Source organism: Emys orbicularis, chromosome 4, assembly GCF_028017835.1.
Source record: "Emys orbicularis isolate rEmyOrb1 chromosome 4, rEmyOrb1.hap1, whole genome shotgun sequence".
Taxonomy (NCBI): Eukaryota; Metazoa; Chordata; order Testudines; family Emydidae; genus Emys; species Emys orbicularis.
Window position 1 is genome coordinate 140520229 of NC_088686.1, and position 26147 is coordinate 140546375.

At 47.9% G+C, this 26147-nt stretch overlaps 2 protein-coding genes across 3 annotated transcripts; one reads left to right on the plus strand and one right to left on the minus strand.

The window, feature by feature from the left end:
- Nucleotides 1-3466: 3466 nt before the first annotated feature.
- Nucleotides 3467-15025, minus strand: MED20 (mediator complex subunit 20). Of its 2 annotated transcripts, XM_065403749.1 has the most exons (4): nucleotides 14821-15025; nucleotides 9329-9483; nucleotides 5720-5973; nucleotides 3467-4227 (listed from the first exon to the last, which is right to left on the minus strand). In XM_065403749.1, the coding sequence occupies exons 1-4, from the start codon at nucleotides 14832-14834 to the stop codon at nucleotides 4012-4014; spliced, it is 639 nt and encodes a 212-aa protein (XP_065259821.1). In that variant the 5' UTR covers nucleotides 14835-15025; the 3' UTR covers nucleotides 3467-4011. The 2 variants fall into 2 exon arrangements, with proteins under 2 accessions (XP_065259821.1, XP_065259822.1); XM_065403750.1 differs by lacking the exon at nucleotides 14821-15025 and having other exon boundaries at nucleotides 5720-5968; nucleotides 9329-9395.
- Nucleotides 15026-16891: 1866 nt separating this feature from the next.
- BYSL (bystin like) lies at nucleotides 16892-25432 on the plus strand. Its single transcript, XM_065402818.1, has 7 exons — nucleotides 16892-17248; nucleotides 18930-19095; nucleotides 19987-20125; nucleotides 21491-21624; nucleotides 22645-22805; nucleotides 23615-23717; nucleotides 24668-25432. Exons 1-7 carry the CDS (start codon nucleotides 16960-16962, stop codon nucleotides 25014-25016), a joined length of 1341 nt encoding a protein of 446 aa, XP_065258890.1. The 5' UTR covers nucleotides 16892-16959; the 3' UTR covers nucleotides 25017-25432.
- Nucleotides 25433-26147: the final 715 nt, after the last annotated feature.

Genomic DNA, 26147 nt, shown 5'->3' on the forward strand with positions numbered 1-26147 from the left:
CACAGGGAATGAACAGAACAGGTAATCATCAAGTGATCCATTCCCTGTCGCCCATTCCCAGATTCTGGCAAAGAGAGGCTAGGGATACCATCCCTGCCCATCCTGGCTAATAGCCATTGATAGACCTGTCCTCCATGAATGTATCTAGTTCTTTTTTGAACTCTGTTAGTGTCTTGGCCTTCACAATATCCTCTGGCAGAGTTCCACAGGTTGGCTGTGAGTTGTGTGAAGAAATACTTCCTTTTGTTTTAAGCCTGCTGCCTATTAATTGCATTTGGTGATGCTTAGTTCGTGTGTTATGAGGAGTAAATAAAACTTCCTTATTTACTTTCTCCACACCAGTCATGATTTTGTAGACCTCTATCATATCCCCCCTTAGTCGTCTCTTTTCCAAGCTAAAAAGTTCCAGACTTATTAATCTCTCCTCATACGGAAGCCATTCCATACCCCTAATCATTTTTGTTGCCCTTTTCTAAACCTTTTCCAATTCCAATATATCTTTTTTGAGATGGGGCAACCTCATCTGCATGCAGTATTCCAGATGTGGGCATACCATGGATTTATATAGAGGCAATGTGATATTTTCTGTTTTATTATCTATCCCTTTCTTAAGGATTCCCAACATTCAGTTTGCTTTTTTGACTGCCGCTGCACATTGAGTGGATGTTTTCAGAGAACTATCTACAATGACTCCAAGATCTCTTTCTTGAGTGGTAACAGCTAATTTAGACCCCATCATTTTATATGTATAATTGGGATTATATTTCCCAATGTGCATTATTTTACATTTATCCACATTGAATTTCATCTGCCATTTTATTGTGCAGTCACCCAGCTTTGAGAGATCCTTGTGTAGCTCTTCGCAGTCTGCCTGGGATTTAACTATCTTGAGTAGTTTTGCATCAGTAGGAATAGGCTCAGTGTGCTATTGGCTCCCTACCTGAAGCCACAATTGAGTCAGGAGACAGATTCTGTTCCTGTCTCTGCCACTGAATTGCAGTATGACCCTACGTAAAGTCATTTAACCTCTTTATGTTTCAGTTTCCTCAGTGGTAAAAGCAGGATAATAATACATATCTCCATTCAAAAAGCACTGAAATCTGCAGCTGATCATTGTTATGTAGAGCCCAATCCTGCTCCCCTTGAAATCAGTGGCAAAGACTCCCAATGACTTCCAGAGGAGCAGAGGCAAGCCCCAAGTTGGTGCACAGGAGAGCCTCCCTCTCAAAATTGTATGTGCACTCTGAAAATGCTGCAAAGTCGCAGGGAAATCTAACCTCCCAGGCCCTGTACTGACAGGCAAAAATGGTGCAATTTTCAACTGTGTTGGCTCAATAAAGTTAACATGACATGACCAAAAACTTAACACTCAGTCAGAGGCAGACTACTGCTGTTTGAAGCCAAGTCAGCTGGCCCTAGTATAGCCTTGGTGGGAGGGGAGAAGGGATAATAATTTTGCCCATCAAAACAGGGGTCCCAGAGAGCAAAAGAAATGCCTTTTGCATGAAGCAGTCAGTCAATCCCCTACTTTAGAGAAGGCAGTCACATCAATGGATGCCTTTACTAAGAGATAATGGGCCTAGATCCTATCCTCACACCCATGCAACCCCACTGACGTCACTGGAGTGGTACAGATGTGATTGAGAACAGAATTTAGCCCAAGGGGTCCAGGGCTGTGACTGCAGAACAGTAACTGGCCTTCAGAAGAGAACAAACACCAATGAGATCCAGCACACACATTATACTCTTTAAAGACATGTGACTTTGGTTACAAAAGGCATCTGAGATACCAAAACCTTTTTTGGATTAAGAGAGACATTTGCAACATTTGATGTGCCTAATCTTCCAGTCACAATTCCACAGCACTTTTAAAAGAAAAAAAAAGAAAGCAGGATGGAGAAGATGATCTGTCCAAAGAGCAGAATTTTTTGGTTAAAGATCCTAGCCACACTTAATTACACAGAGTAATAATGAGCTAAGGGCCACACTCTGAAAGCTTTACTCACAAGACTCTCCCCAGAAGTCAGTGTGAGAGTCAGGATTTAGTGAGTAACATGCCTTTGAGTTGCAAGACTGGACCCCAAACTAGTTCCCCGGGCTCCCAATATGTTCAAATTGCAAGTTTATTTAAATACTGTTTGTTGCAAATCATTTAACCAGGGCTTATGAGACCTGCTGCCATGTTATTTAATGGATTCAGAGTTAAATAATAATAAAAAATGCCCATACAACAAGCTCTAGGTGCCGTAACAATTAATTACACTTACAGGCATAAATGATGGCCCCCCTTCAGCAGGAAAAAACAAACAAACAAACAAACAAAACCATCATCTATAAATAATGAATTAATCAACTCAGTCAACCAGTAAATCAAAGCAACAAAACAGCTCGTCTCTCTCCAATCCTCCAGAAACATCTCTTCAACCTTCTTCCCCAGACCCTGTCCGATTGCAGCTTGCCTGGAAGATCAGGTTTATTTAGGTCCAAGACTTCTGTTTTGCCCAGTTTACTTTTTAGACACAGGGCTGCAGTGCAAGTTCCGTCTATGGGCTGGGGATGCAGAACATGTTTTTTAAGGAAGCCATGCACTGGTCCCTCAGGTTACTTGCTCAAACTGGTGTGACATAAGGCATGAGTTAAGGACTGACAACCCTGCAAAGCCTCTGGGCATGGAACTCCCACTGACTTCAATGGGAGTTCAGGAGGAGGTGTGGCTGCAGGGCCAGGATAGTTCTGCTCATTTGAAAGATGCAGAATTCTGAAATTAAGCAGAGAAGATCCTTGCCTAGCAGCTATTTACTTGTGAAGTTCCTTGGGAAGGCGTTTCAGGGGAAGCGACACAAAGGTCTTGCAGCTGCAGAACCAAGGTAAACAGCCAGGCTGCTATCTATTTAGCAAACAACACAAAACCACAGAAAAATATAAAGAGGAGAGAGGAAATTTACATTCCCCAGCCAGGCAGCTCCTCAGTGTTTAGAGCCAAGGGCACAGATGGCTTAAAGGGAGGGAATTTCCCTAGCTTTCCATCCAGATAAGTAAATCATTGCTGTATGATATTCAAGCCCTGCAGTAAATCTACAGTCTCCCGCTTGCAAACCCTTACTCACCTTAATAGTCCCACTGAAATCAATGGGACTTCGCAGGTGAGTAGAGATTTAAAGCAAAGAGACCTCTATCAGTTTTATCAGTTCCCTTTCTAACCATGAGATAGGGTGGCAGATACTTTGTTTCAACAGATGAGAAGAATCCTTCAGGAAGACCAGACTCCATTTGTATCATTGGAGAGCCAGAAGGTTTTAATCCGCTCATCAGCTATCAAAGATGATGGCAAGTTAAGAACATAACCACAAGGGGACAGCAAAGAATTGAAAGAGATTTTTGGTCACAAAAGGAAATTATTTTCCATCGAGGGTGTAAAGCCCCTCAACAAAATCAAAGATAAACGTGGCTAAGAAATAACTTCTGCACCAGAGAAAAATTAAAGAAATTTGTTACAAAACACACACACACACACACACACACCCCTTGCTGGATAAAAAGACTCCACATCTTTATATGAAAATAAGCCTTTTTTTAATTATTATTAAAGTGGTACCAAAATGCTTCCATATGAATATCCCCCAAACCCACATTCACCAGCCTGCCACTAAGGAAAATGAGGGACAATAAAACCCTGCCTGTGTGCGCACACAGCTGGATTTTCTACTTTATCCTTCTGCAGAAGAACATTTATCACCAGAATCAAGCATTGATGTTGCATTGAGACACATCAGCGCCAATGGGCTAACCACTGAATAAGGGATGAAACACACACTATATTTGAGACCAAGCTTGGAGGTAGGAAAAACTGATTCTACCCCTGCTATATGGAGATGAATGATGTTTTTCTTTAGGGGGAAGACATCTTCAGGACATTACTGAGCAAAGGGCTGGTATTCCTGATCCATGAGGACAATCAGAAAAAAGAGGATATTGTCACTTTAAAAAGAAAAAAGTCTCCTGGAGTCTTCTTCATCTGATCCCAGCTACAGGCACCTGCTGCTGTTTGCGGATCTTGTTGAACAGTTCCATGTACTGAGCCATTGTGTCACCTGGGCTGTAGATGTTGTCGTGCTTGTTGCCAAACACGGATGGGTTTCCAGGAGTGTGATTCCCCATGAAGCTTTGCATGAACTCCATGAGCAGGTTCCAGCAGTCGTTGGCTACCACACATGGGCAGTATTCCACCTGGCAACAGAAACAGGAGCACTGAAGCACGGAGCAGGGGACGGTAACCACACAGGAGACAATTAACTTTGAACCCTGATACAGAACACGTCAATCCTTTGGAGACAAAGGAATATACAATCCTCCTCATATATGCAAACTAAAAGGAGATGTTTAATTTTTTTCCTCCTTCATTATTTGATAAACAATGAGCCAGCAGCCTGGAAAACATTCAAGGAACTCACCTGAATTTTACTTACAAAAGCAATGGGGACCTGGGAAGTAAAAAGTTATCAGAAAACTGCAGATGCATCATTATTATTAAGTGACTTAAGTACTCCAGGGGCTAGATGGCACAGTGGAGGTTAATGCACTAGCCTTTCACCTCTGCAGACCTTGGTTCAAATACCACTTTGCCCAGGAGGGACTTGGGTCTGGAACAACTAGGATGTTGCGTGTCAGAAATGAGGTGGATTGTTAGCTTGTGTGCGTGTGTAAAAAAGAATCAGACAGGTAGCTGTGGAAATGTGCTCAGCACCTGCTACCAACTTCTTCACGGTCACAGGCGTTAAATTTGCTTATTTAAGAAAAAGCAAAACCATCCCTGCAAGCTGACAAGAATGATGAACCACAAATGGGGATCTGATCATTATATCCTCTTATGCATGCTGCTGAACCTCAGGATTCACCAAACCCAGCTTGCCTTACTCGACAGGGGTGAGGGTGAGGGTGTTTATAAGCAGGATTAAGATCAGACATGTTTTTAATTAACCAGTTTTCCAAAGTACAAGACAGGCAGCTCAAATTGGGTTCCAAACTCAAGTTTGGTATAAAACAAGCTTCTGCTAAACCCAAGATCAATAGAAATGCTGCTATCATTATGGCAACTGTGTTTATTCTACTGAAATATAATAATGCTATTACTTGAGCTCTGGTTCTATTGACTAGGAATGTTGAAACGCACATTTAAAGATGTCCAATGAGATGATTAATCAAATATTTGTAAAATAGGATTAAAAAAGTGTTTAGAAAGAGACACAAAAATCTGGCTCCCCTTTTCCATTGCATCCAAAACAAAACTACTCATCTTCACTTTCAGAGGTGCTTCCGAGCTTAGCACAGCTCCACCTATCCTCTCACACACTACTGAGCCTTCAACATATGCCTCTACTCTGCTAATGATGCCAGTTGTTGTTACCCATTAGTCTTATTTTTCCCCTCAAACACCTTTGCACTTTTCCCCATGTCATCTCATACACACTGGAAGATCTCCCCTTGAAAGTCGGCAAAGCCAGGGCATCGTCCTTCAAACTCACCTCTGTCGTGATGCCTACAAAGTACTTGACCATATTTTAGGCAGCTGGTGTGCTAGGACTGATGCTCATGACTCTAATCGCAATACTCTCACTGTTAGACAGGAGGAGCATAAGGTCCTTCTGATCCTACGATTCTGTGATTCTATGTTTCACTGAAGTCAATGAGACTAGCCACCTCAAGGAACAAACAGCCTTACCTCCACAGATATTCCCCGGGCACTGGGCCCCATGGTAACAGTGCCAACCTTCACCAAGAAGTCACAGTACTGGTACCGCGTACCCCGGCTCTCTATCTTGTTTGCCTTGGCGTTTTGGAAAAAGCCTTTCAGTTTCACCATCAGGACATCAAAGTTGGCATCTGCTATGAGGCAGGGGCCGTTTTCAAAGAGAGCGAAACAGCTGAGGGGATATTCAGAGTTATGCATCACGTACATCAGCTTGCCAGCCTGCCCTGGAACAAGAGCAACGGTATTTTAACTGTAGAAATGATGCTTCTTCCCTATTGCGTGCTTTCAAGAAGAAACATCTGTTAGAATCAACAAAGACAAGGACAAAAGAAACGCTATTTCAGGATTTCTGTATTCCTCATGAATGTTTAATATGATTCTGGACACTGGGTGTTTGGGTTTGTTTTATGATCTAAAAACAAAACACAAAAAAAACCTCAGGCAGGTACATTAACATTTCTGCCATTCCAGAGCACATCCTGATCTCTGTATTTCCTGTGCCCACTGAGATGTATAAGCCCCAAACTCAAATTTCTAAACATGTTTTGCACCAATTACTCAAGAGAGCCATCTGACTGCTAACTTTACTGCTGGGTTTCCATTTACCAATTCACTCACTCATACATACATATCCAATTCACTCACTCATACATACATATGTCAGCTTGGGAAATGGGATATTTTACTTGGGAAGGGAGGTGGGAACTGTCTACTGAACTGAAGATACTTAATGTCTAATAAAGAGCACATACTGGATGCCCTCCACTCTTTGTAAAAAGAGAGCTCAACTTGAACAAATTCAATATTTGGAGCCAGGTTTCCTTTAACATTCCATATGAACGGATCCAAACACTGACCCACCACGATGAATTCTCAGCAACTTTACTCCTGAGGGGCACCGTCAACTCATGTTTGGGCCAAAATTTAGGCACTGGGGAAAAACTAAGAATCCTTCCAACACTTCTACAAAACTGAACACAAATAGCAATTTTATTTTTTTTTAAATCCCAGTGGAAACATTTTTTAGACAAATAACCCCTGCTCCACTCCTGCAGTACACACAACTCAAAACCTGTGGCGCTGAGACAGAAACTGACTAGAGACAAAAGCGACCTTGATTTACACTGCCCAAGATGAGAGAAGGGCAAAATGTAAATAAAGAGCATGAACAGGGATGAGTACATTAGATTTCTAATATTCTTTCTGCTTTAACAATCTAAGGGCCAGACTGCGAAAGAGCAGTTATACAAACAGCCCCAGTGAACTCAACGAGTAATTCCTCGTGCACAAAAGGGGGTTCCAATGGGGCTCGAAGGCATTATAAATAACACAGGGCTAGATTGTGACTTGCATTGTACATCCCTGCAAGGGACGTTAGGGGAAATAAAGAATCCCCCTTGCCCATGTAGATCCTGGGTCTGGGCACCTGCTTACTGTCCTTGTCTATCCCTGGAGCAGGCGTACAGGCGGATAGGTGGAGTCTAGTCTTAACTCTCATTCACTCACCAGTGCAGCGGAGTGGGGAGATTACGTGGTATGGTATCATACTTTGTGCTAGCACAAGCCAGCAGCAAATCACTACCACCACAGCCCAGAGTGAGAAGGCACCACCAGAGGAACTGAGACACAGATGTGAGAGTGACTCTGTGCATGTGAATCCCTGCACCCATGCGGAGTTCACTGAAGGCCATCTGGGTGCAGGGGTATGTCCATGCGTGGCCAATTGCTGATTGGGGCCTATCATGCTTTCCGCATAACACATGCATTTGGGGAAAAAAAACATCCTGAAGATTTAGGGATCCGACAAATGAGAATTTACACACACAGCTGTTGCTATTATAGAGCCATACAGTTTAAGGCTAGAAGGGACCACCAAATCATCCTGTCTGACCGCCTGTATATCACAGGCCACCACACCACCCAGCCACCCACCCACCAAGCCCAACAACCAGAATTAGACTCTTAATGAGAGCTTAACGCCAGAAATGCCATACCACATAGCCTTTACTTAGCTGTGAAAGGAAGTTCTTTTTTAAGTATGTTACATAGGAAAAATACCCAGAACTATATTTTTGATCACTGTTGATTCATTAGCCAATGGGGCACGCCATCAGCAGAAAGCTGTTTTGGGTATTCAAGGAAAAGTGGACGCTTTATAACTGGTTCACATGGGGCTTTAGCACCAAGAACTATGATACCGTGCAGCTACCTATATAAAGAACTAGCCCTTTGGCAGATTTCTGCAGACAAGACTTCCCTCCGTGTAAATCACAAAAAAAAAATCAAACTTCTGTTACTTTTCTTACATGCAAACAGCTTGGAAGTGATCAGCAAAATCCAACAGCGGGGCAAGGTTGCAAGAAATACCTTTAGCCAGAGAGCCTAGTGTTCACAGAGCACTCTGCATAGGCAACAGTGAAGCCATGCACATTCCCAGAGCAGACAGAAACACGGAGGCACAGGCTCACTGCTGACCTCTAGAGACACTTATGGTGAAGAAGTGGGGGGTTTTACCCACGAAAGCTTATGCCCAAATAAATCGGTTAGTCTTTAAGGTGCCACCAGACTCCTTGTTGTTTTTGTAGCGAAGCTGTAACACCATGACAGTTGAAGGTGAGACTAGTTGCTTGAGTCGCTTTTTTTAAGCACTCTGTAGTCCACATGCTCACTCAGATTGTCTTGAAAAAGTGCCGTGCATCATGAGGAACCAGGGTAGGGCTGGGGGGCTAAATTTGAAGTTGTTTAAGAAAGGGTGTCCTGAGATACAGCCCCACTTAAAAAGAGTCATGACACCATTCTATGGTCTCCCTAGGAAAACTGTCCCCCCAGTCATGCCCCCCTCAGTACCACCACTTCCTCAAAGAACAAGGGAAATTCCCTACTTAAAATCCTTGTTAACAGTTAAGGTTGACCAGCATTTCCTTGTACCCTTGCAGAATGACAAGTGGAAGGAGAGATTATTACTGTCTGTAACAGCAGGTTTGGGGCGTCACTCAAAGAGGGCAGTATGAAGGTTGCAGGACTGGCGAGTACCGTAACTCTGTACTTCCTGGTTTTCAGCAGTTTAAGTACAGATGCACTCAGAAGGTACGAGGCATCGCAGGTCAGTCTTAACTCGGTGTTAATGAAGCTTTTGCGGAGTGAATCATAATCTTTATTGATGTAACATCTTTCATCCAAAGATCACCAAGCATTTTATTATCAGCAGTCAAGCCATCCAACCCCACGTGAGGTAGGTCAGTATTGTTATGAACATTTTAAACATAGGGAGAATAGAATGCATGGATTCTGAGAACAGAATCCATGCATCTGGTCCCTATTTTACTCTTCTTCCCTACAGCTACCACCAAGTTATTGCAGTAGTGACACCCTGAATAATTGGAGAAAAGAAGGGGGGGGGGGGAAAGCATTAGTGGGATTGAGACTCAACCTCAGAGCTGGCATTAGATGTCCTTGTCAGAAAATAAGAGAACAATTACTTCCCTGAACATTACTCGAATTGCGTTATACCAACCCCAGCGATCAGCCTTAACGATCACGGCGCTTTGATCACTCCATGAAAGGAAGTGAAATGCAGACCTTGGTTGCCCATGGTGGAGGCAGCGGTGTGGTAGGTCTCACAGTCCACACAAAATGTTCCTTGTTTCTCTGCTCCCAGCAGCTCCAATTTCCTTGTTAGGATTTCAACTGTTTGCTGGACGCTCTTCCCCTCTGCCACGGGCATCTGAGACACACTGTCATAGAAGACAAGGAAGCAAAAGAAAAGATTCAGTAATCGCATACATAGAGATATGATAACCAACTCAGAATCAATTTCAGCCAGTCAATGTACTTATAAAGTCTAGAATAGAGATTAAAAGCCAACATACATGATAGTTATCTGATCTGTAGAGCACTTGCATACTTGACTCATTCACTTAAAGGCCAGAAGAGAGCATTGTGATAGTCCCGTCTGACCTCTTGACTAACACAGGGCAGGGAACCTCACCCAGTAATTTTTCTATCAAACCCATACGCTTCTTTTTGAGCTATAGCATTGAGCTAAGACATCCAGCCATTAAAGCAGGGGTGGGCCAACTCTTTGGCCCGAGGGCCACATCTGGGAATAGAAACTGTACAGTGGGCCATGAATGCTCACAAAATGGGGGTTAGGGTGTGAGAGGGGCTGAGGGCTCTGGTTGGGGGTGCAGGCTCTAGGGTGGGGCTGGGGATGAGGAGTTTGGGGTGTAGGAAGGTGCTCTGGGCTGGGATCAAAGGGTTCGGAGGGCAGGAGGGGGATCAGGGCTGGGGTAGGGGCGCAGGGGTGGCGGCTCAGGGGTGCAGGCTCCAGGCGACGCTTACCTCAAGCAGCTCCCAGAAGTAGTGGCATGTTCCTTCTCCGGCTCCTACACGGAGGCACAGCCAGGCGGCTCTGCACGTGGCCCCGTCTCCAAGCACCGCCCCTGCAGCTCCCATTGGCCGGGAACTGCGGCCAATGGGAGCTGCAGGGGCGGTGCCTGGGGACGGGGCAGCGTGCAGAGCTGGGCCCCCTGGCAGCTCCTACACATAGGAGCCGGAGGCAGGCCATGCTGCTGCTTCCAGGAGCTGCGTGGAGCGGCCCCATACCTTGCTGGAGCGGGGCAAGCCCTAGACCCCACTCCCCAGCGAGAGCTCAAGGGCCAGATTAAAATGGCTGGCAGGCCGGATGCAGCCCGCGGGCCGTAGTTTGCCCACCCCTGCATTGAAGAGATGGGTCAGGAGCAGGATTTGAACCCACAGCTCTACAGGGAAGCTAGAACACACAGGAGAGGATAAGACAAAGCTTTGAATGTGGCCTGTTAGACCATTCAGCCATCCCAATCCAGCTGTGACAGGCATTTAAGAAAACCCTAAGGCAGGCAGAGCAAGCATAACAGGCATTGGCACCATACTAAGTACCACTGCAATGGGTGCTGGCCAAGTGCCAGGACAGATGGGACACTGTAGAGATAAATTTTCCTTGTCACCTTATAAACATATAAAATAAGCATCACACAGAAGGTTTTACACAAGGTTTTTGCTCTGTTACACTGGTAACTCCAGATAGCCTGTGGTCAAACGTGCTCTTGATGTCCTTCGAGCTCTCCTATTTCCCTCTTGAGCAGTATAAAGCCTTGATTTCCGGTTTTTAAATACATGTCCTCCATGCCCATTGCAATATTTTCCCATTATGTTATATTACCAGCTGCAATATTGACATAGCTTGTTGAAGCCTAACGAAGAGAGGGAAGAGTATCTTCGCAGGCAGGCTTGCTCACCTAGTGAGGAGGGCTTTAAACTAGGTTTGCCGGGGGACGGTGACCTAAGCCCTGAGGTTAAGTGGGATACCGGGAGGAAACACAAGGAGGAGGGTGCAACAAGGGGGGCCTCCTGATTCATACTGAGAAAGCAGGGCAATCGGCTAGTTATCTTAGGTGCCCGTACACGAACGCAAGAAGCCTGGGAAACAAGCAGGAAGAATTGGAAGTCCTGGCACAATCAAGGAACTACGATGTGATTGGAATAACAGAGACTTGGTGGGGTAGCTTACATGACTGGAGCACTGTCATGGATGGGTATAAACTGTTCAGGAAGGACAGGCAGGGGGGGAAAGGTGGAGGAGTTGCACTGTATGTAAGAGAGCGGTATGATTGCTCAGAGCTCCAGTATGAAACTGGAGAAAAGTCTGTGGAGAGATTTTGGGTTAAGTTTAGAAGCGAGAGCAAAAAGGGTGATTTTGTGGTGGGCGTGTGTTATAGACCACTGGACCAGGAGGATGAGGTAGACAAGGCTTTCTTTGGACAGTTAACTGAAGTTTCCAGAACACAGGCCCTGGTTCTAATGGGGGACTGCAATCACCCTGACATCTGCTGGGGGAGCAATACAGCAGTGCACAGACAATCCAGGAAGTTTTTGGAGAGTGTTGGGGACAACTTCTTGGTGCAACTAATGGAGGACCCAACCAGGGGCCGTTCTCCTCTTGACCTGCTGCTTACAAACAGGGAAGAATTGTTAGAGGAAGTAGAAGTGGGTGGCAACCTGGGCAGAAGTGACCATGGGATGGTTGAGTTCACGATCCTCACAAAAGGAAGAAAGGAAAGTAGCAAAATACGGACCCTGGACTTCAGAAAAGCAGACTTTGACTGCCTTAGGGAACTGATGGGCAGGATCCCCTGGAAGGCTAATATGAGAGGGAAAGGAGTCCAGTAAAGCTGGCTGTATTTTAAAGAAGCCTTACTGAGAGCGCAGGAACAAACCACCCCGATGTGCAGAAGGAATAGCAAATATGGCAGGCGACCAGCTTGGCTGAAGAGTGAAATCTTTAGTGAGCTTAAACACAAAAAGGAAGCTTACAAGAAGTGGAAACTTGGACAGAGGACTAGAAAGGAGTATAAAAATATTGCTCGAGCATGCAGGGGTGTAATCAAGAAGGCCAAAACACAACTGGAGTTGCAGCTAGCAAGGGATGTGAAGGGTAACAGAAGGGTTTCTACAGGTATGTTAGCAACAAGAAAAAGGTCAGGGAAAGTGTGGGACCTTAATGAATGGGGGAGGCAACCTAGTGACAGATGATGTGGAAAAAGCTGACGTACTCAATGCTTTTTTTGCCTCAGTCTTCACAAACAAGGTCACCTCCCAGACTGCTGTCCTGGGCAATACAGTATGGGGAGGAGGTGAGCAGCCCTCTGTGGTGAAAGAACAGGTTAAGGACTATTTAGAAAAGCTGGACATGCACAAGTCCATGGGTCCAGATCTAATGCATCCGAGGGTGCTGAGGGAGTTGGCTGATGTGATTGCAGAGCCATTGGCCATTATCTTTGAAAACTCGTGGTGATCAGGGGAGGTCCCGGACAATTGGAAAAAGGCAAATATAGTGCCCATCTTTAAAAAAGGGAAGAAGGAGAACCTGGGGAACTACAGACCGGTCAGCCTCACCTCAGTCCCTGGAAAAATCATGGAGCAGGTCCTCAAGGAATCCATTTTGAAGCACTTGGAGGAGAGGAAGGTGATCAGGAACAGTCAACATGGATTCACAAAGGGCAAGTCATGCCTGACCAACATGATTGCCTTCTATGATGAGATAACTGGCTCTGTGGATACGGGGAAAGCAGTGGACGTGATATATCTTGACTTTAGCAAAGCTTCTGATACAGTCTCCCACAGTATTCTTGCCAGCAAGTTAAAAAAGTATGGATTGCATGAATGGACTATAAGGTGGATAGAAAGCTGGCTAGATTGTCAGGCTCAACGGGTAGTGATCAACGGCTCAATGTCTAGTTGGCAGTCGGTATCAAGCCGAGTGCCCCAGGGGTCAGTCCTGGGGCTGGTTTTGTTCAACATCTTTATTAATGATCTGGATGATGGGATGGATTGTACCCTCAACAAGTTCACAGATGACACTAAGATGCAGGGAGAGGTAGATATGCTGGAGTGTGGGGATAGGGTCCAGAGTGACCTAGACAAATTGGAGGATTGGACCAAAAGAAATCTGATGAGGTTCAACAAGGACAAGTGCAGAGTCTTGCACTTAGGACGGAAGAATCCCATGCACTGCTACAGACTGGGGACTGACTGGCTAAGCGGCAGTTCTGCAGAAAAGGACCTGGGGGATTACAGTGGACGAGAAGCTGGATATGAGTCAGCAGTGTGCCCTTATTGCCAAGAAGGCTAATGGCATATTGGGCTGCATTAGTAGGAGCATTGCCAGCAGATCGAGGGAAGTTATTATTCCCCTCTATTCGGCATTGGCGAGGCCACATCTGGAGTATTGCATCCAGTTTTGGGCCCCCCACTACAGAAAGGTGTGGACAAATTGGAGAGAGTCTGGCGGAGGGCAACAAAAATGATCAGGGGGCTGGGGCACATGACTTACGGGGAGAGGCTCAGGGAACTGGGCTTGTTTAGTCTGCAGAAGAGTGAGGGGAGATCTGATAGCAGCCTTCAACTACCTGAAGGGGGGTTCCAAAGAGGATGGAGCTCGGCTGTTCTCAGTGGTGGCAGATGACAGAACAAGGAGCAATGGTCTCAAGTTGCAGTGTGGGAGGTCTAGGTTGGATATTAGGAAACACTATTTCACTAGGAGGGTGGTGAAGCACTGGAATGGGTTACCTAGGGAGATGGTGGAATCTCCATCCTTAGAGGTTTTTAAGGCCTGGCTTGACAAAGCCCTGGCTGGGATGATTTAGTTGGTGTTGGTCCTGCTTTGAGCAGGGGGTTGGACTAGATGACCTCCTGAGGTCTTTTCCAACCCTAATCTTCTATGATTCTACGATTACAAGCCCAACTAGATCCCTGACCGAACATAACCCAGCTCCCTCTTTGCAGTCCCTGAGCAGCAGCATCTCTTCACACAACCTGTGGAACTCTTTGCCTGAGGATGTTGTGAAGGCCAAGACTATAACAGGTTCAGAAAAGAACTAGATAAGTTGATACAGAATAAGTCCATCAATGGCTATTAGCCAGGATGGGCAGGGATGCAAAACCATGCTCTGAAGTGTCCCTAGCCTCTGCTTGCCAGATTACCTGTTCTGTTCATTCCCTCTGGGCACCTGGCACTGGCCACTGTTGGAAGACAGGATACTGAGCTGGATGGACTATTGGTTTGATCCAGTATGGCTGCTTTTATGCTCCACACCCTCCTGAACAAGGATCCTGCCTCACCCGTGTTCCTCTCTGCTGGGTGCCTTCTCCCATTATCCCCACCGGGCCTCATGTGACGATGACCAAGCGGGTGCAACATGGTGACGCTGGCTCGAACAGTCAGGCAGCCCCAGCAGCTCGAAGAGCAACGAGGAACACAGGCTGAAGAAGCTGCCACAGTAGCTCCCAGCAAGAATCAATGCAGTCTGAATAGGCACCCGTGAGCTCATCCTGCAACAGAGCACCTCCTAAGGAACTAACCTTTCAGGGCTCGGTGCAAGGAGCCCCCCCGCAACGATGGAACCTAACCTGCTGTAGCAGAGCTGCTCCTGGCAGGCACCAGTCTACAACCATCATGCAGTCACATTCATTGCAAGTAAATAAAGACCCAACCACTGGCATGCTTTTTAACCACGCAACATAGAAAGTCCTACCAGGTGACTCCCATGCTTCTTGAAGTCTTCACGTAGGGCTGCACTGGTCCCTATGGAGGAGAAGGAGGCTCAGCTGATACTATGCAGTCTTTCAAATATATTTGCAGCAGAGACTTATATATAGATGTGTGTATGTGTCTGTCTGTCTCTCTCTCCTGGGCAGGAAGCACATTTGCTAGCCCAGCAGCCCCTCCCTGTCCTCTACTATCCCAGTGAAACGCAGCAAGCAGGAAATGATGTCATCAAGAGGGGAGGATACGAGTCTCAGGCCAGGCCCCCTGCCTCTCTGTAGGTCACGGTGCTACTTACCGCCTCCTGGACGCAGATCAGTTACCAAAGATTGTGACAGGTTTCAGAGTGGGAGTAGAGACTGCTTGGCACGGGACTGCAGAACCAGGGGACACAGAAGAACAGGAGGAAAGAATTCTTGTGTCAATGCTCCCCAGTGTCTCAGGAGGAAATTGACAAAGGCCTGAGGGAAACACATTGCAAACTCCTTCATCATAAAGAAGGCAACATTTAGGAGGGGCAGCGCTTTAAAAGAATTATTAAGCCCCTTCGTTTTCAGTTTAAACCGTTTATTTACCGAATAAATCCTGGGTTTTACAAAAAGTATTATTCATTTTTTTCTGATTTTCACCCTACCTGTGTACCAGTCAAATATATATTAAGAAGTTGTTTTATTAGGAAGAACAATACATGGCATGAGATATATGTGTTGTGATAATACATTAGTCTTTGTGTATATGCAAAGCTGCCTGTTGAAGTAAGCCTATGTATTAGTCTAGAACAGGGGTGGGCAACCTTTCAGAAGCGGTGTGCCGAGTCTTCATTTATTCACTGTAATTTAAGGTTTCGCGTGCCAGTCATATATTTTAACGTTTTTAGAAGGTCTCTTTCCATAAGTTTATAATATATAACTGAACTATTGTTGTATGTAAAGTAAATAAGGTTTTTAAAATGTTTAAGAAGCTTCATTTAAAATTAAATTAAAATGCAGAGCCCCCCAGACCGGTGGCCAGGACCTGGGCAGTGTGAGTGCCACTGCAAATCAGCTCGCGTGCCGCCTTCGGCACGCGTGCCATAGGTTGCCTAACCCTGGTCTAGAAGATACACACAATAAACAAACAGGCACCCACGCAAGCTCTGAAGTGCGTGCGCATCTGAACGTACTGATGAATCTCAGTCCCACCAAGTACACATTTCAAGCTGTTAGCAGGTTTAAAGATCTGACACACATTAAACTAAAATGTTAAGAAAAAGAAAATCTGTCTTAGAATATGTTTCAGAACACAAGTATTCAAAAGTTTTAATAAAAAGAGGAGAAAAGGATGGTGTGGTCTCAGTATTAAATGTAAATATTTATAGGCTACTAGTTCTAAATCTACAACAGTAAACTGTTTATTCAAATGAAAAGTTTTATTTGGGGATTAGAGAGCTATTGTTTTCTTAAACTCAGAGGTGGCATTGTGTTTTGAGTTCTGTTTTAGTTCTGCAGCAAACCACATTGAATTCCATTCATCAAAGCATTTATCTACTGAATATCTTTTCCCCGTCCTTCCGTCCACCAAAATAAACCCAGATATTTACCCAGAAAATGTATTGTTTTTTTCCACTGATTTCCACCTGTTTTTGTTGCTGTAGTAATAAACACCAATAAATTCCTGAGAATAAATAAAATAAAAAACAAAAATGAAAGGCCCTAAAGGTTAGGCAAGTAACCAATATCCCCTGTCCCTCCACCAATTTCTTCCAGACTAATATATCTCAATGGAGTTAATAGGTGGGTCCAGCCCTTGTCTCAATACAGCAAATCCACCTTCTCTCTCTGCTGCTTTGAAAGCTGAACTCGCTCTGAATGATGAAGGACTCTGTAGGATGAAAGACTCTGCCTTAGGAGAGGTTCCTAGAAGGCACTGTAAAATAGGACGGCTGCACCTTTAAGAGCCGAGCCTTGCGACAGGGCTGATTAGGCTGTTGCCAGTTTTGGAACGGAAGGAGTCGCAACGTTCCAGGAGCGCATGCGCTTTGGTGGTACCTCTCCAGCCGCCCCTCCCCTTCCCTTGCGTACGCAACGCACACACAGGCCGCACACGTGCGCTTTCTCGCAGGCCAGGGAGAGTGAGCTGGGGGATCAACATGCCTAAGGTCAAACGGCGGAGGGGCACTGGGGGTCCAGAGGAGGCGGCCAGGAACGTGTCCCTGGCCGAGCAGATCATACAAGGGGACTCGGTGAAGCCCACCACGCGGGTGAAGAGGCGAGGCAGAGGCGGGCAGCATGGCGGTGGGGAACAGGAGGACCAGTACGTGGATGAGAAACTGTCCCGGAGGATCCTGGAGCAGGCTCGGATCCAGCAGGAGGAGCTGGAGGCCGAGCACTGTCCTGGCAAAGGAACCGAACCGAAGAAGGAGAAGACCACGGTGCTGGGTGAGTGGGGACAGAGCCGGGGACTGAGCACGTAAGGGGGTGGGGCTGGGAGTGGGTGGGGTGAGCTGGGCTGGTTCTCTAGCCGTTGCTTGGGGTGAACGCTGCTCCTTATTGAAGCGCAGAGCTAACTTTAAGCACACCAGCAAAGCGAGCACACGGGTGGGCTCTGTCACTTATTAACGAGCCTGATCTCTGCTTGTCAGTTTCGGCCGGGTGGGGACAACCCCCCACCCACCCTCTGTTTCCCTTTGATATAGCAGGTTTGATGGGGAAGAGAAGAACCCCCTGCTAAATTCTCATGGGATTTCTTTCTTCACCCTCCCAGTCCCTGAGAGTCCGAGTATTAAAAGATAGGCCTGGGTAGATATGCTATGGTATTGTGTTAAGGTCTTTCCCAAGGACGTCCCAGAAGGCTTTAGGAAGTGGTGTTGGCAGTTCAGTAGGTGGCAGTGCTCACCATAAATCAGTTTGCAACAAAAGTCCCCGCATAGTGGAAGGGGGCATTGTGCTGCCTTGGCTGCTGCTTTTCAGATGAGATGTAAAACAGCGTTCTGGCTCCTGATCATGCAGCAAACGTTATAGGTGTGTTCACCTGGGTGCCTCGGCTGAGTTGTGTCACGGGAAGGCATTCTGTCTCCCTCTGTTTCTCCTCCTCCACTTTTATCCACCTGTCTGTATACTTAAACAGCCCTCATCACTATAGTATCTGACATCTCACAATCATGAAGGGATCTGATCCTGTCAGCACCTCACAGACAAAGGGAAGTATCGTTCCCATTCAACAGCTGCTCAGAGAGATCGAGGGACGTGCCCGAAGTCACACAAGAAATCCGTGGCTGACTCAGGAACTGAACCCAGGTTTCTTGAGTTTTAGTCCAGTGGTCTATTCAATAGACCATCCTTTCCCTTGGGTACGAGGTTCTTCCTCATTTCCTGTCCCAAATCATATATTGTTTTTTACGGTACATTTGACAGCACATAGTGTTGAGTCCGTTTAATGGTCACTTAGGGCCAGCTTTTTAGAGGTAGTGGAGTTAGGCACCTTAATACCTTTTACAATGTGAGCCTTAGTCTGTGATCCTGCAAATACTTACACATGCGAGTAGTTGCATTAAAGCGTGAGTATAAAGTTCAGTATGTGTTTGCAGGATCAGGGCCTCAAGTCAGCTTTCTCTGGGCTTGTGTGATTTCTTCCTACGACAACAGGAGAGAGAAAAATAATAATAAAAAAAAAAACAAGCCATGGTTAGAATCCCACAAAAACGAGCAGGAGGGACTTAGGCACATGTGTAGGGCCTGAAACTGCTTTTAACTCTAGTTGATGAAGCTTCAAGTTAGCAGAATAATTTTTAATTGCACGGCTGTTCTCCAACCTTATTGGTTGATCCTGGTAGTTAATTAGGCAATTGGCAGAGGATAAGCAATTCTTGGGCTTGGATGGAAATTCTGACTGTCCCTTCAAATGGACTGCCCCGGGAAGTCTCTGGTGCCCCTTCCCATAGTGGGTGTTTGACTACTGTTAGAAAAGGACTTCTGCAAATTCACCTCACTAGCCACATGAGAGAGTTGGAGATCAGAGTGTGGAGAGCTGAGTGGAATGCACTTGTTCAGCTGTATCTTTGTAGGCAAGTTGCTCTGCCCCCTGACTTGTCCAACCTTAACTGTGTCTCGTTTATTTCAGGGTCTGGATCACACGACGGGGACTCTGACGCAGAGGATGATGAGTGGCCCACACTGGAGAAGGCTGCTGCATCCATGGGAAAGGGGGAGTACTGTGAGGAGGTGACGGTGGACCCTGAGGATGAGAGAGCCATTGAAATGTTCATGAACAAGAATCCGCCGCTAAGGTAAGAAACAAACCCCTGAGCCATGGGATATAAGTGTTTCCGTACTGTGGGCAGCGCCTCCTGCAGCCACACAGCATTCAAATAGCGTTAAAGTTCAGAACAGCACTTTGAAGAGGTTAACTGATCTCTGGGAGGTGGGTTTGGTTAAAGCTCTGTCATTCTTCTATAGCTGGAGAGATTGAAGCATAGGGGAGAATTGTCTTGCTCAAGCTCATGAGGCAAGTCTGAGGCAGAACTAGGAATAGAACCCAGGAGTCCTGACCCCCTGTGATCCAAGCAGTAGATAATGCTTCATTTCCTCTAAAATGACACATGCACCGTAGTAACTCCTATTACTGTAACGCCTAGAGAGAGGCCCAGCTGAGATCAGGGTTCCCTTTGTGCTTGGCGCTGTACCCACAGTCAGTAAGAGTCTCTACCCCAAAGAGATAAACACCCTACATAGACAAGAGATAAAGGATAGGGGCGGAAACAGAGGCACAAGGGGAAGTGTCACCAAGCAGGCCACTGGCAGAGCGGGCTTCAAGTCCTCTGATTCCTATTGCAGGGCTCAGTCCCCTAGGCCCTGCTACCTGGTTTGCCAAGGAACACGCTGATGCTCTTCTATGCGAGATACAAACTCTACATATCAAGTATCAGAGGGGTAGCCGTGTTAGTCTGAATCTGTAAAAAGCAACAGAGGGTCCTGTGGCACCTTTAAGACTAACAGAAGTATTGGGAGCATAAGCTTTCGTGGGTAAGAACCTCACTTCTTCAGATGCAACTGAAGAAGTGAGGTTCTTACCCACGAAAGCTTATGCTCCCAATACTTCTGTTAGTCTTAAAGGTGCCACAGGACCCTCTGTTGCTTTTTACAAACTCTACATAGTTTCCTTCCCCTGTGTCTGCCAGGCTCACGCTAGCCGATATCATCATGGAGAAGATCACGGAGAAGCAGACAGAGGTGGAGACAATGATGTCGGAAATATCGGGCCACCCCATGCCTCAGCTGGACCCCCGCGTACTGGAGGTCTACAAGGGTGTCCGAGAAGTAAGAGCAATAGTATTTATATAGCAGCATCCACCTTCAAAACGATTGAGCCCAGCTGCTCCAGCAGCCAGTATTCGTAAGCATTGTGGCTTGTGTCTTTATCCTCATGGCTTGTGCTGAAAAATATCGTCTCCCACTGCTGCCGTGCAGCCCTCTCTGGGGCAGCACATGACAGCTGTCACTGTACAGCAGTGCTGTGTAGCACTTCAGGGTAATTAAGGAGATTGCAAACTCTGCAGGGTCGGAGGTTTCCATCCTATCGTGTTATCTGCAACAGGCAAAAAAAACGTGGGGCTGTTAATTATACTCTTATGTTGAGAGACTTCTTACTGCTCAGCTGGTGGTGAGTGAGTGCATTCGAGAGCTGACTTTAAAATTCTCTTACGTCCAGGAGCCCTGAGAAGCATGTGAGGCTGTGAATGGAGGGGAATTTCAGTGTGATTAGTTAGTGTTCACTAGGAATAGACTCCTTCTCTGCAGGCTTCCAAATAATATAACTGCTGTTTACACTGCGTCTTTCATTCAAGGATCCCAAGCGCTTTACGAATAATTATGCCTCCCAACCACCAGAGTTTTGAGGAAGGCGCGTTGCTATATCCATCCTACAGATGGAGAAAATGGATCCAGTGACTTTCTCAAGGTCACTAATGGGGTGGCTTACCCCTTAAGGGCTGGAGGCCTGGCGCCATTCAAGCCTGATGACTGAAAGAACTGCTCCAGAACACCCCATCCATGTTAGCAGCTCTGGGGCCTGATGGAGGACAGCTGGTTCCACTGTAAAGGGCAGCAGGAGGATGCAGAGAAGGGGGGAAATTAGGAAACTACAATAAATGAGAGAGGCTCCTGCAGAGAAGACCCTGACACCAGGGGAGTTGAGAAGTGAGAACTAGAAGGCTGAACTGTAGCCAGGTAAACCTGGGAGTGACTGTTGAATTAGAACCCAGCACCGGGAAGGAGGGATGGGGACTTTCTAACTAAGGGGAAGAGACACTGAATGGGAATTGGGGTCTAGAAGGCCAAATTCCTGCTTGACGAGAGAGAGGCTTTGAATTGGGACCCAGCTCTAGGAAAAATGGCTGGGTATTTCCTACCTAAGGGGAGAGACACTGAACTGGGGCCTGGGATAAATTGGACCACAGAAGGCGAATGTTTCAGTTCGCTTTGGATTGAGTGAGGTATTAAGGGGCCTTGAAGAGGGGAACAGAGGCAGGGTGCCGAAGAGTGACTTCCAGCCATGAGGAGGCGCTCAGGAGGCAGCTGTCCCTGTTAGTCACACATTGAGTTAGTAACGGTACTCAGCAGTCCTGGCTCTCAGGTCCCTGTTCTGACCACTAGGCCACATTCCACATACTTTTTGTTTTAAAGGTGCTGTCCAAATACAGGAGTGGCAAACTCCCCAAGGCATTTAAAATCATCCCAGCACTGTCAAATTGGGAGCAGATCCTTTACATCACAGAGCCAGAAACATGGACTGCAGCTGCCATGTATCAAGCAACCAGGTATGAGATAATCGCCGGGGTTTTACTGATTGTGGGTTTTACTGTGGGCTTTCCATGAACACCCGCCATGTCACTGAAATCCTAACCAACCTCTGGCTTTCAGCTTAGCCGAAGGACTGAGGAAGCAAGCCGCTTGCCACCTCAGGAAACCCGTGCTAGTGCTGTGGATCTGGCACTGTTAGAGGGAGAGGAGATTGACTCCATCCTGATCCAGGGCACGGTTGTTCCCGTCAGTGTGTTCTCCATAGCTGTAACCACTCCTAAGTAACCTGCCCTTTAACTTGGCGCTCGTCCTGCCTGCAGCCAGGGTGAGAACTGCAGTGTGTGACACTTGAAGCTGGAAGCGTGTCCGATTTCGATATTACAGGTTCAGATCCCAAACTATAAAACGTTACATAACACTGGTTGTTTTACTCTGGGCTCTGACACGGATGAGGTGCACAATCAGGCAAGGCAGTACAGGACTGTAGTCTCTGAAGCTGTAGCTGGAGTCTAATTGAGGAGCCGGAGTACCAGTCTTTAAAAAGAAGCTGTTTAGTCACTTCATTGATTCCCCTGGACTCTGCTACTAAGCCCAGCAGGTAACGCAGAGTGTCATACACTTCTAAGCACTTCTTACCCTAGCTCTCCAAGGCCCTTAGCTGAGCCTCAGGGCCTTCCCCCTCTTGGGAGGGTAGGGCGTATTGTTCCTGCTCTAAATGAGGCACAGAGGATCAGTTCACCATGCGAGTCAGTGGCAGAACCCAGGAGTCCTGACTCCTCATCCTCTATTAGGCCACCCCAACCAAGCCTGGATTTCAGCAGAAAGCGTGCACACACTGAAACGCTTGTTGGGCTTTTCCTACAGAAGCTTCAAACATGGGGTAACAAACCCACCACCAGCAAAGTAGGATGTGCGCAATGGGAAAGGGAGAGCCTCAGGTGGGAGTATTAGACACTGCTTCCTGCTTGACTTCATTGGTGCTGCTGGGATGGGGGCTGAGATTTTAGTTCAATTTCCCACTCCCTCGTTCCTGCCAGGATCTTTTCCTCCAACCTGAAGGAGAGGATGGCCCAGCGCTTCTATAACTTGGTGCTGCTCCCGCGAGTGAGGGATGACATCGCCGAGTACAAGCGCCTCAATTTCCACCTCTACATGGCTTTGAAGAAGGCTTTGTTCAAGCCAGGAGCCTGGTTCAAAGGTGAAAAGAAACCAGGTGGCAGTAAGAGGAGGGCGGGTCTGGCTTGTAGTGCAGTGACCTAGCAGGAAAGGCGCAGGCTGGGTTGTATAAGCGTTCCTTGTGTCACAGCTATGTTAGGAGTTGTTTTCTGGGAGGAGAGCGGTGGAGGACTCAGTTACTTGTTTTCTTTAGCCTTCCAGCAGCGGCACCTTTAACCTTTTATTTTGCACAGTGAACTTCTTTTGTGTACGCAGCACCCCCTAAACGCTCTCCAGAGTTGAACAGCAGCACCAAAGATAGGGAGGGATGCTGAAACCATGAGAGCAAAAGCAAGCGAGGTGCAGAAACCTGCTTGGTTCTTCAGCTGCGGACAAGCAGCCTGTTGAACCAGCAGTGGCTAGATCAGAATATTCAGTTCACTGATACTGGCACCATCCGCTGTGTAAGTGTTGCCAAAAAGAGACAGCCCCCTTCGTTACCTGTCAGAGATGGGCGAGATCCATTTGTGGCAGGGCAACCCATCGTTGGGAGTTGATTCCCCCGTGTCCATTTGTACTGTCCATTGATGAGGCTGGCAGGGACAAAGAGAGTGCAGCCCGTCCTGTGCCTCCCGCAACATTCTGCGCTTGGGTCAGGAGTGGGTTCCCAGGGATGCGGCATTGATGCCCCTCTGGAGAGTTCATTCTCTCAGGCTGGACGTGCACGGAGCCTGGAATGCACGGGGCAGGGGTCAGTCAGCTGGGGTAGGCTTCAGGCTCTGAGCCCCGCAGGTCCAGCCATCTTGTGTTAAGAGCACTGTTGTCCAACTCTTCCTCCTCCCTCCCTTCCAGGGATCCTGATCCCCCTGTGTGAGTCAGGGACCTGCACACTACGGGAAGCCATCATCATAGGGAGCATTCTTGCTAAGTGCTCGATCCCCGTCCTTCACTCCAGGTAACGTGGGGAGGACTGGGGCCCCAGGGGGAGGATTGGGAGGCAGTAGTTCTCCCATTTCCTCAGGGAGTCCCACAGCAATGTCATGGCTCTGCCAGAAAACCTCTCTGGCATTTCACAGAGCTAGGAAAGATCTACGAGGTCCCACCTACTCCAGCCCAAGGCTGGTCCGTTCAGCGCATCCAGGGCTGTGTCCAGTCCCAAACAATGGGCTTCCGTCACTTCCCTGGGCAGACTGTTCCCATTCTAATGGCTCTCCCCCTTGGCAAGCTTCTGGGCCAAGAGATACCAGTTCAGCCACAGCTCCACATTGCTGGTAGCTGAGAGTTTCCTAGCTCAGCAGCACAGGAATAGCCCAGAGGCCGTGTCCCTGCTGGGTTATCCCACCTGTTCCAGTGGCAGAAGAGGGGATTTGGTGCTATGCGGGACCAGACCCTTACTGCCACTCTTGATTCTGTCTCTCCAGGGTAGCGAAGCGGGGAGATCGCTCGGGTCATGCCTGGGCACATAGCAAGATGGCCAGATGCCAGAGATCAGTCTTTGGGTGGGGACTTGACGTCCCTCCGGCGCTGGGAATGGATTTACGCCTGCAGGGACGGGTGGGAGGAGGGTGTGGCCCGCTCTGGTAGCTGATGTGCCATGGGCGCGCCAGCCTTCAATCCCTGGCCCTAGAATAGAGGCGGTGGGGAAGTTTAAAGGCTGCCAGGGGGAAGAGCGATGGTCACAGACTCCAGAAATAAACGTGCTCTGAACTGGGAGAAGGGGAGGCCTTGGCAAAGCCTGTCCTCTTGAAGATGCTACAGGGGCAGGGTGCTTCTTAGTGTTGGAAGGTGCCCAGACCCAGTCGCGGGTGCGGAGTGTGACCGACAAGCACCTGCCCCAAGTCTCCCCCCCCCCATGTGCACACTTCAACCTTGCTCTCTCTCTCCCCCTCCCCCCCCCCCTCGCAGTGCTGCCATGCTGAAGCTCGCCGAGATGGAGTACAGCGGTGCCAACAGCATCTTCCTGCGCCTGCTTATCGACAAGAAATACGCCCTGCCCTTCCGCGTGGTAGACGCCCTGGTCTTTCACTTCCTGGCCTTCCAGACGGACCGGCGCACCTTGCCCGTGCTGTGGCACCAGTGCCTCCTGACCTTCGCCCAGCGCTACAAGGAGGACCTCTCCTCGGAGCAGAAGGAATCCCTGCTGGAGCTTCTCAAGTTCCACTGCCACCCGCAGATCTCGGCCGAGATCAGGAGGGAGCTGGTGAACTCCAAATCTCGGGACGTGGAAGGGCTGCAGCCGGTGGCGATGGAGTGAGGCTGGGGGAGAGAGGTGGGGACTGCAGGGAGCTGGGGACTCTTTCTGTCAGGGAGAAGCCGCAGCCCAGAACTTGCCTTATTGCTCATGGCTTGCTGGGGACGCTGTCCCATGGCTGCCTTCTTCACTGGACGAGGATGAGGGGCTCAGCTGGCGAGCTAGATCTTTGGCTGGAACAAGCGAGCATGTGTCAGTCACTGGGATCCCCCTAGACTCCTTCCCCGTAGCCCAGGGGGCGGAAGCAGGCTGTGCTCTTCACCTGGACCTTCGCTGGGAGTTAAACTCTGCAGTGGTGGAAGCTGCCTCAGATCAGAAGATGTCCTTACTGGCCTGACACCAACAGGTGTCTCTGGGAGGGTGAAAGAGCTCTGGGCTGCTCCTGTGTCTGAGAATAAAACCTTTCCCGGGGACATTCAGCGCGTGCTCTAGTGTCTGGTGGAATTGAAAAGATTCAGTTGCAGCTACTTTAAAGGGACAGTCAGGTGGCAGGGAGCCAGCTCCTTCCTTCCTTCTGGAAAAGGTGGTGCATTCGGGGGCAGTCACTGAGGGCACGTGCAATCTACTCCAGTCCCTGCTCCGCCAGCACCGCTGTCCCCTTAATGCATGCTGAAGAACTCTTCCCTTCCTCTCGATGCACTGAGCCTGCCTTCTGTAACTTGTCCCTCGTTTCACTGAGGATAAATTTGAAAGGCAGCCCCGGGTTCCCCTGCACAGCAGGGAACGAGATTGCGCTCTCCCGCATACATCTTGGTTGCTGGCGGGCGATGCCCTGCGGAAGGATTGGTGTCTGGGTTGGCAGCTGGAGATGTTTCTGTTCGGTGAGCAGAATCAGTCATTCCCCCGCCTGAGGTGCAGTCGGCACCAGGCTGCGTCTGTAGGCACGGGAAGAGTAATACATTCGACGGGGGTTTAGCTCCAGGGGAGACGGATGGAGCAGTGGGTTTGTTTGCAGAGAGCTGGCTCCCTCAGGACAGCCACTCACTAGCACGGAGATGACTGAACAATTTGCACAGCTCCCATCAATCCGCTCCGTAGCGTTTAGCAGGAACGGTCACAGGGGAAGGCAGCTACTCTGTAATTACCCAGCTGCACATTGAAAGGAACGCTCTCGGAGTAAGTGATTGATAGCCG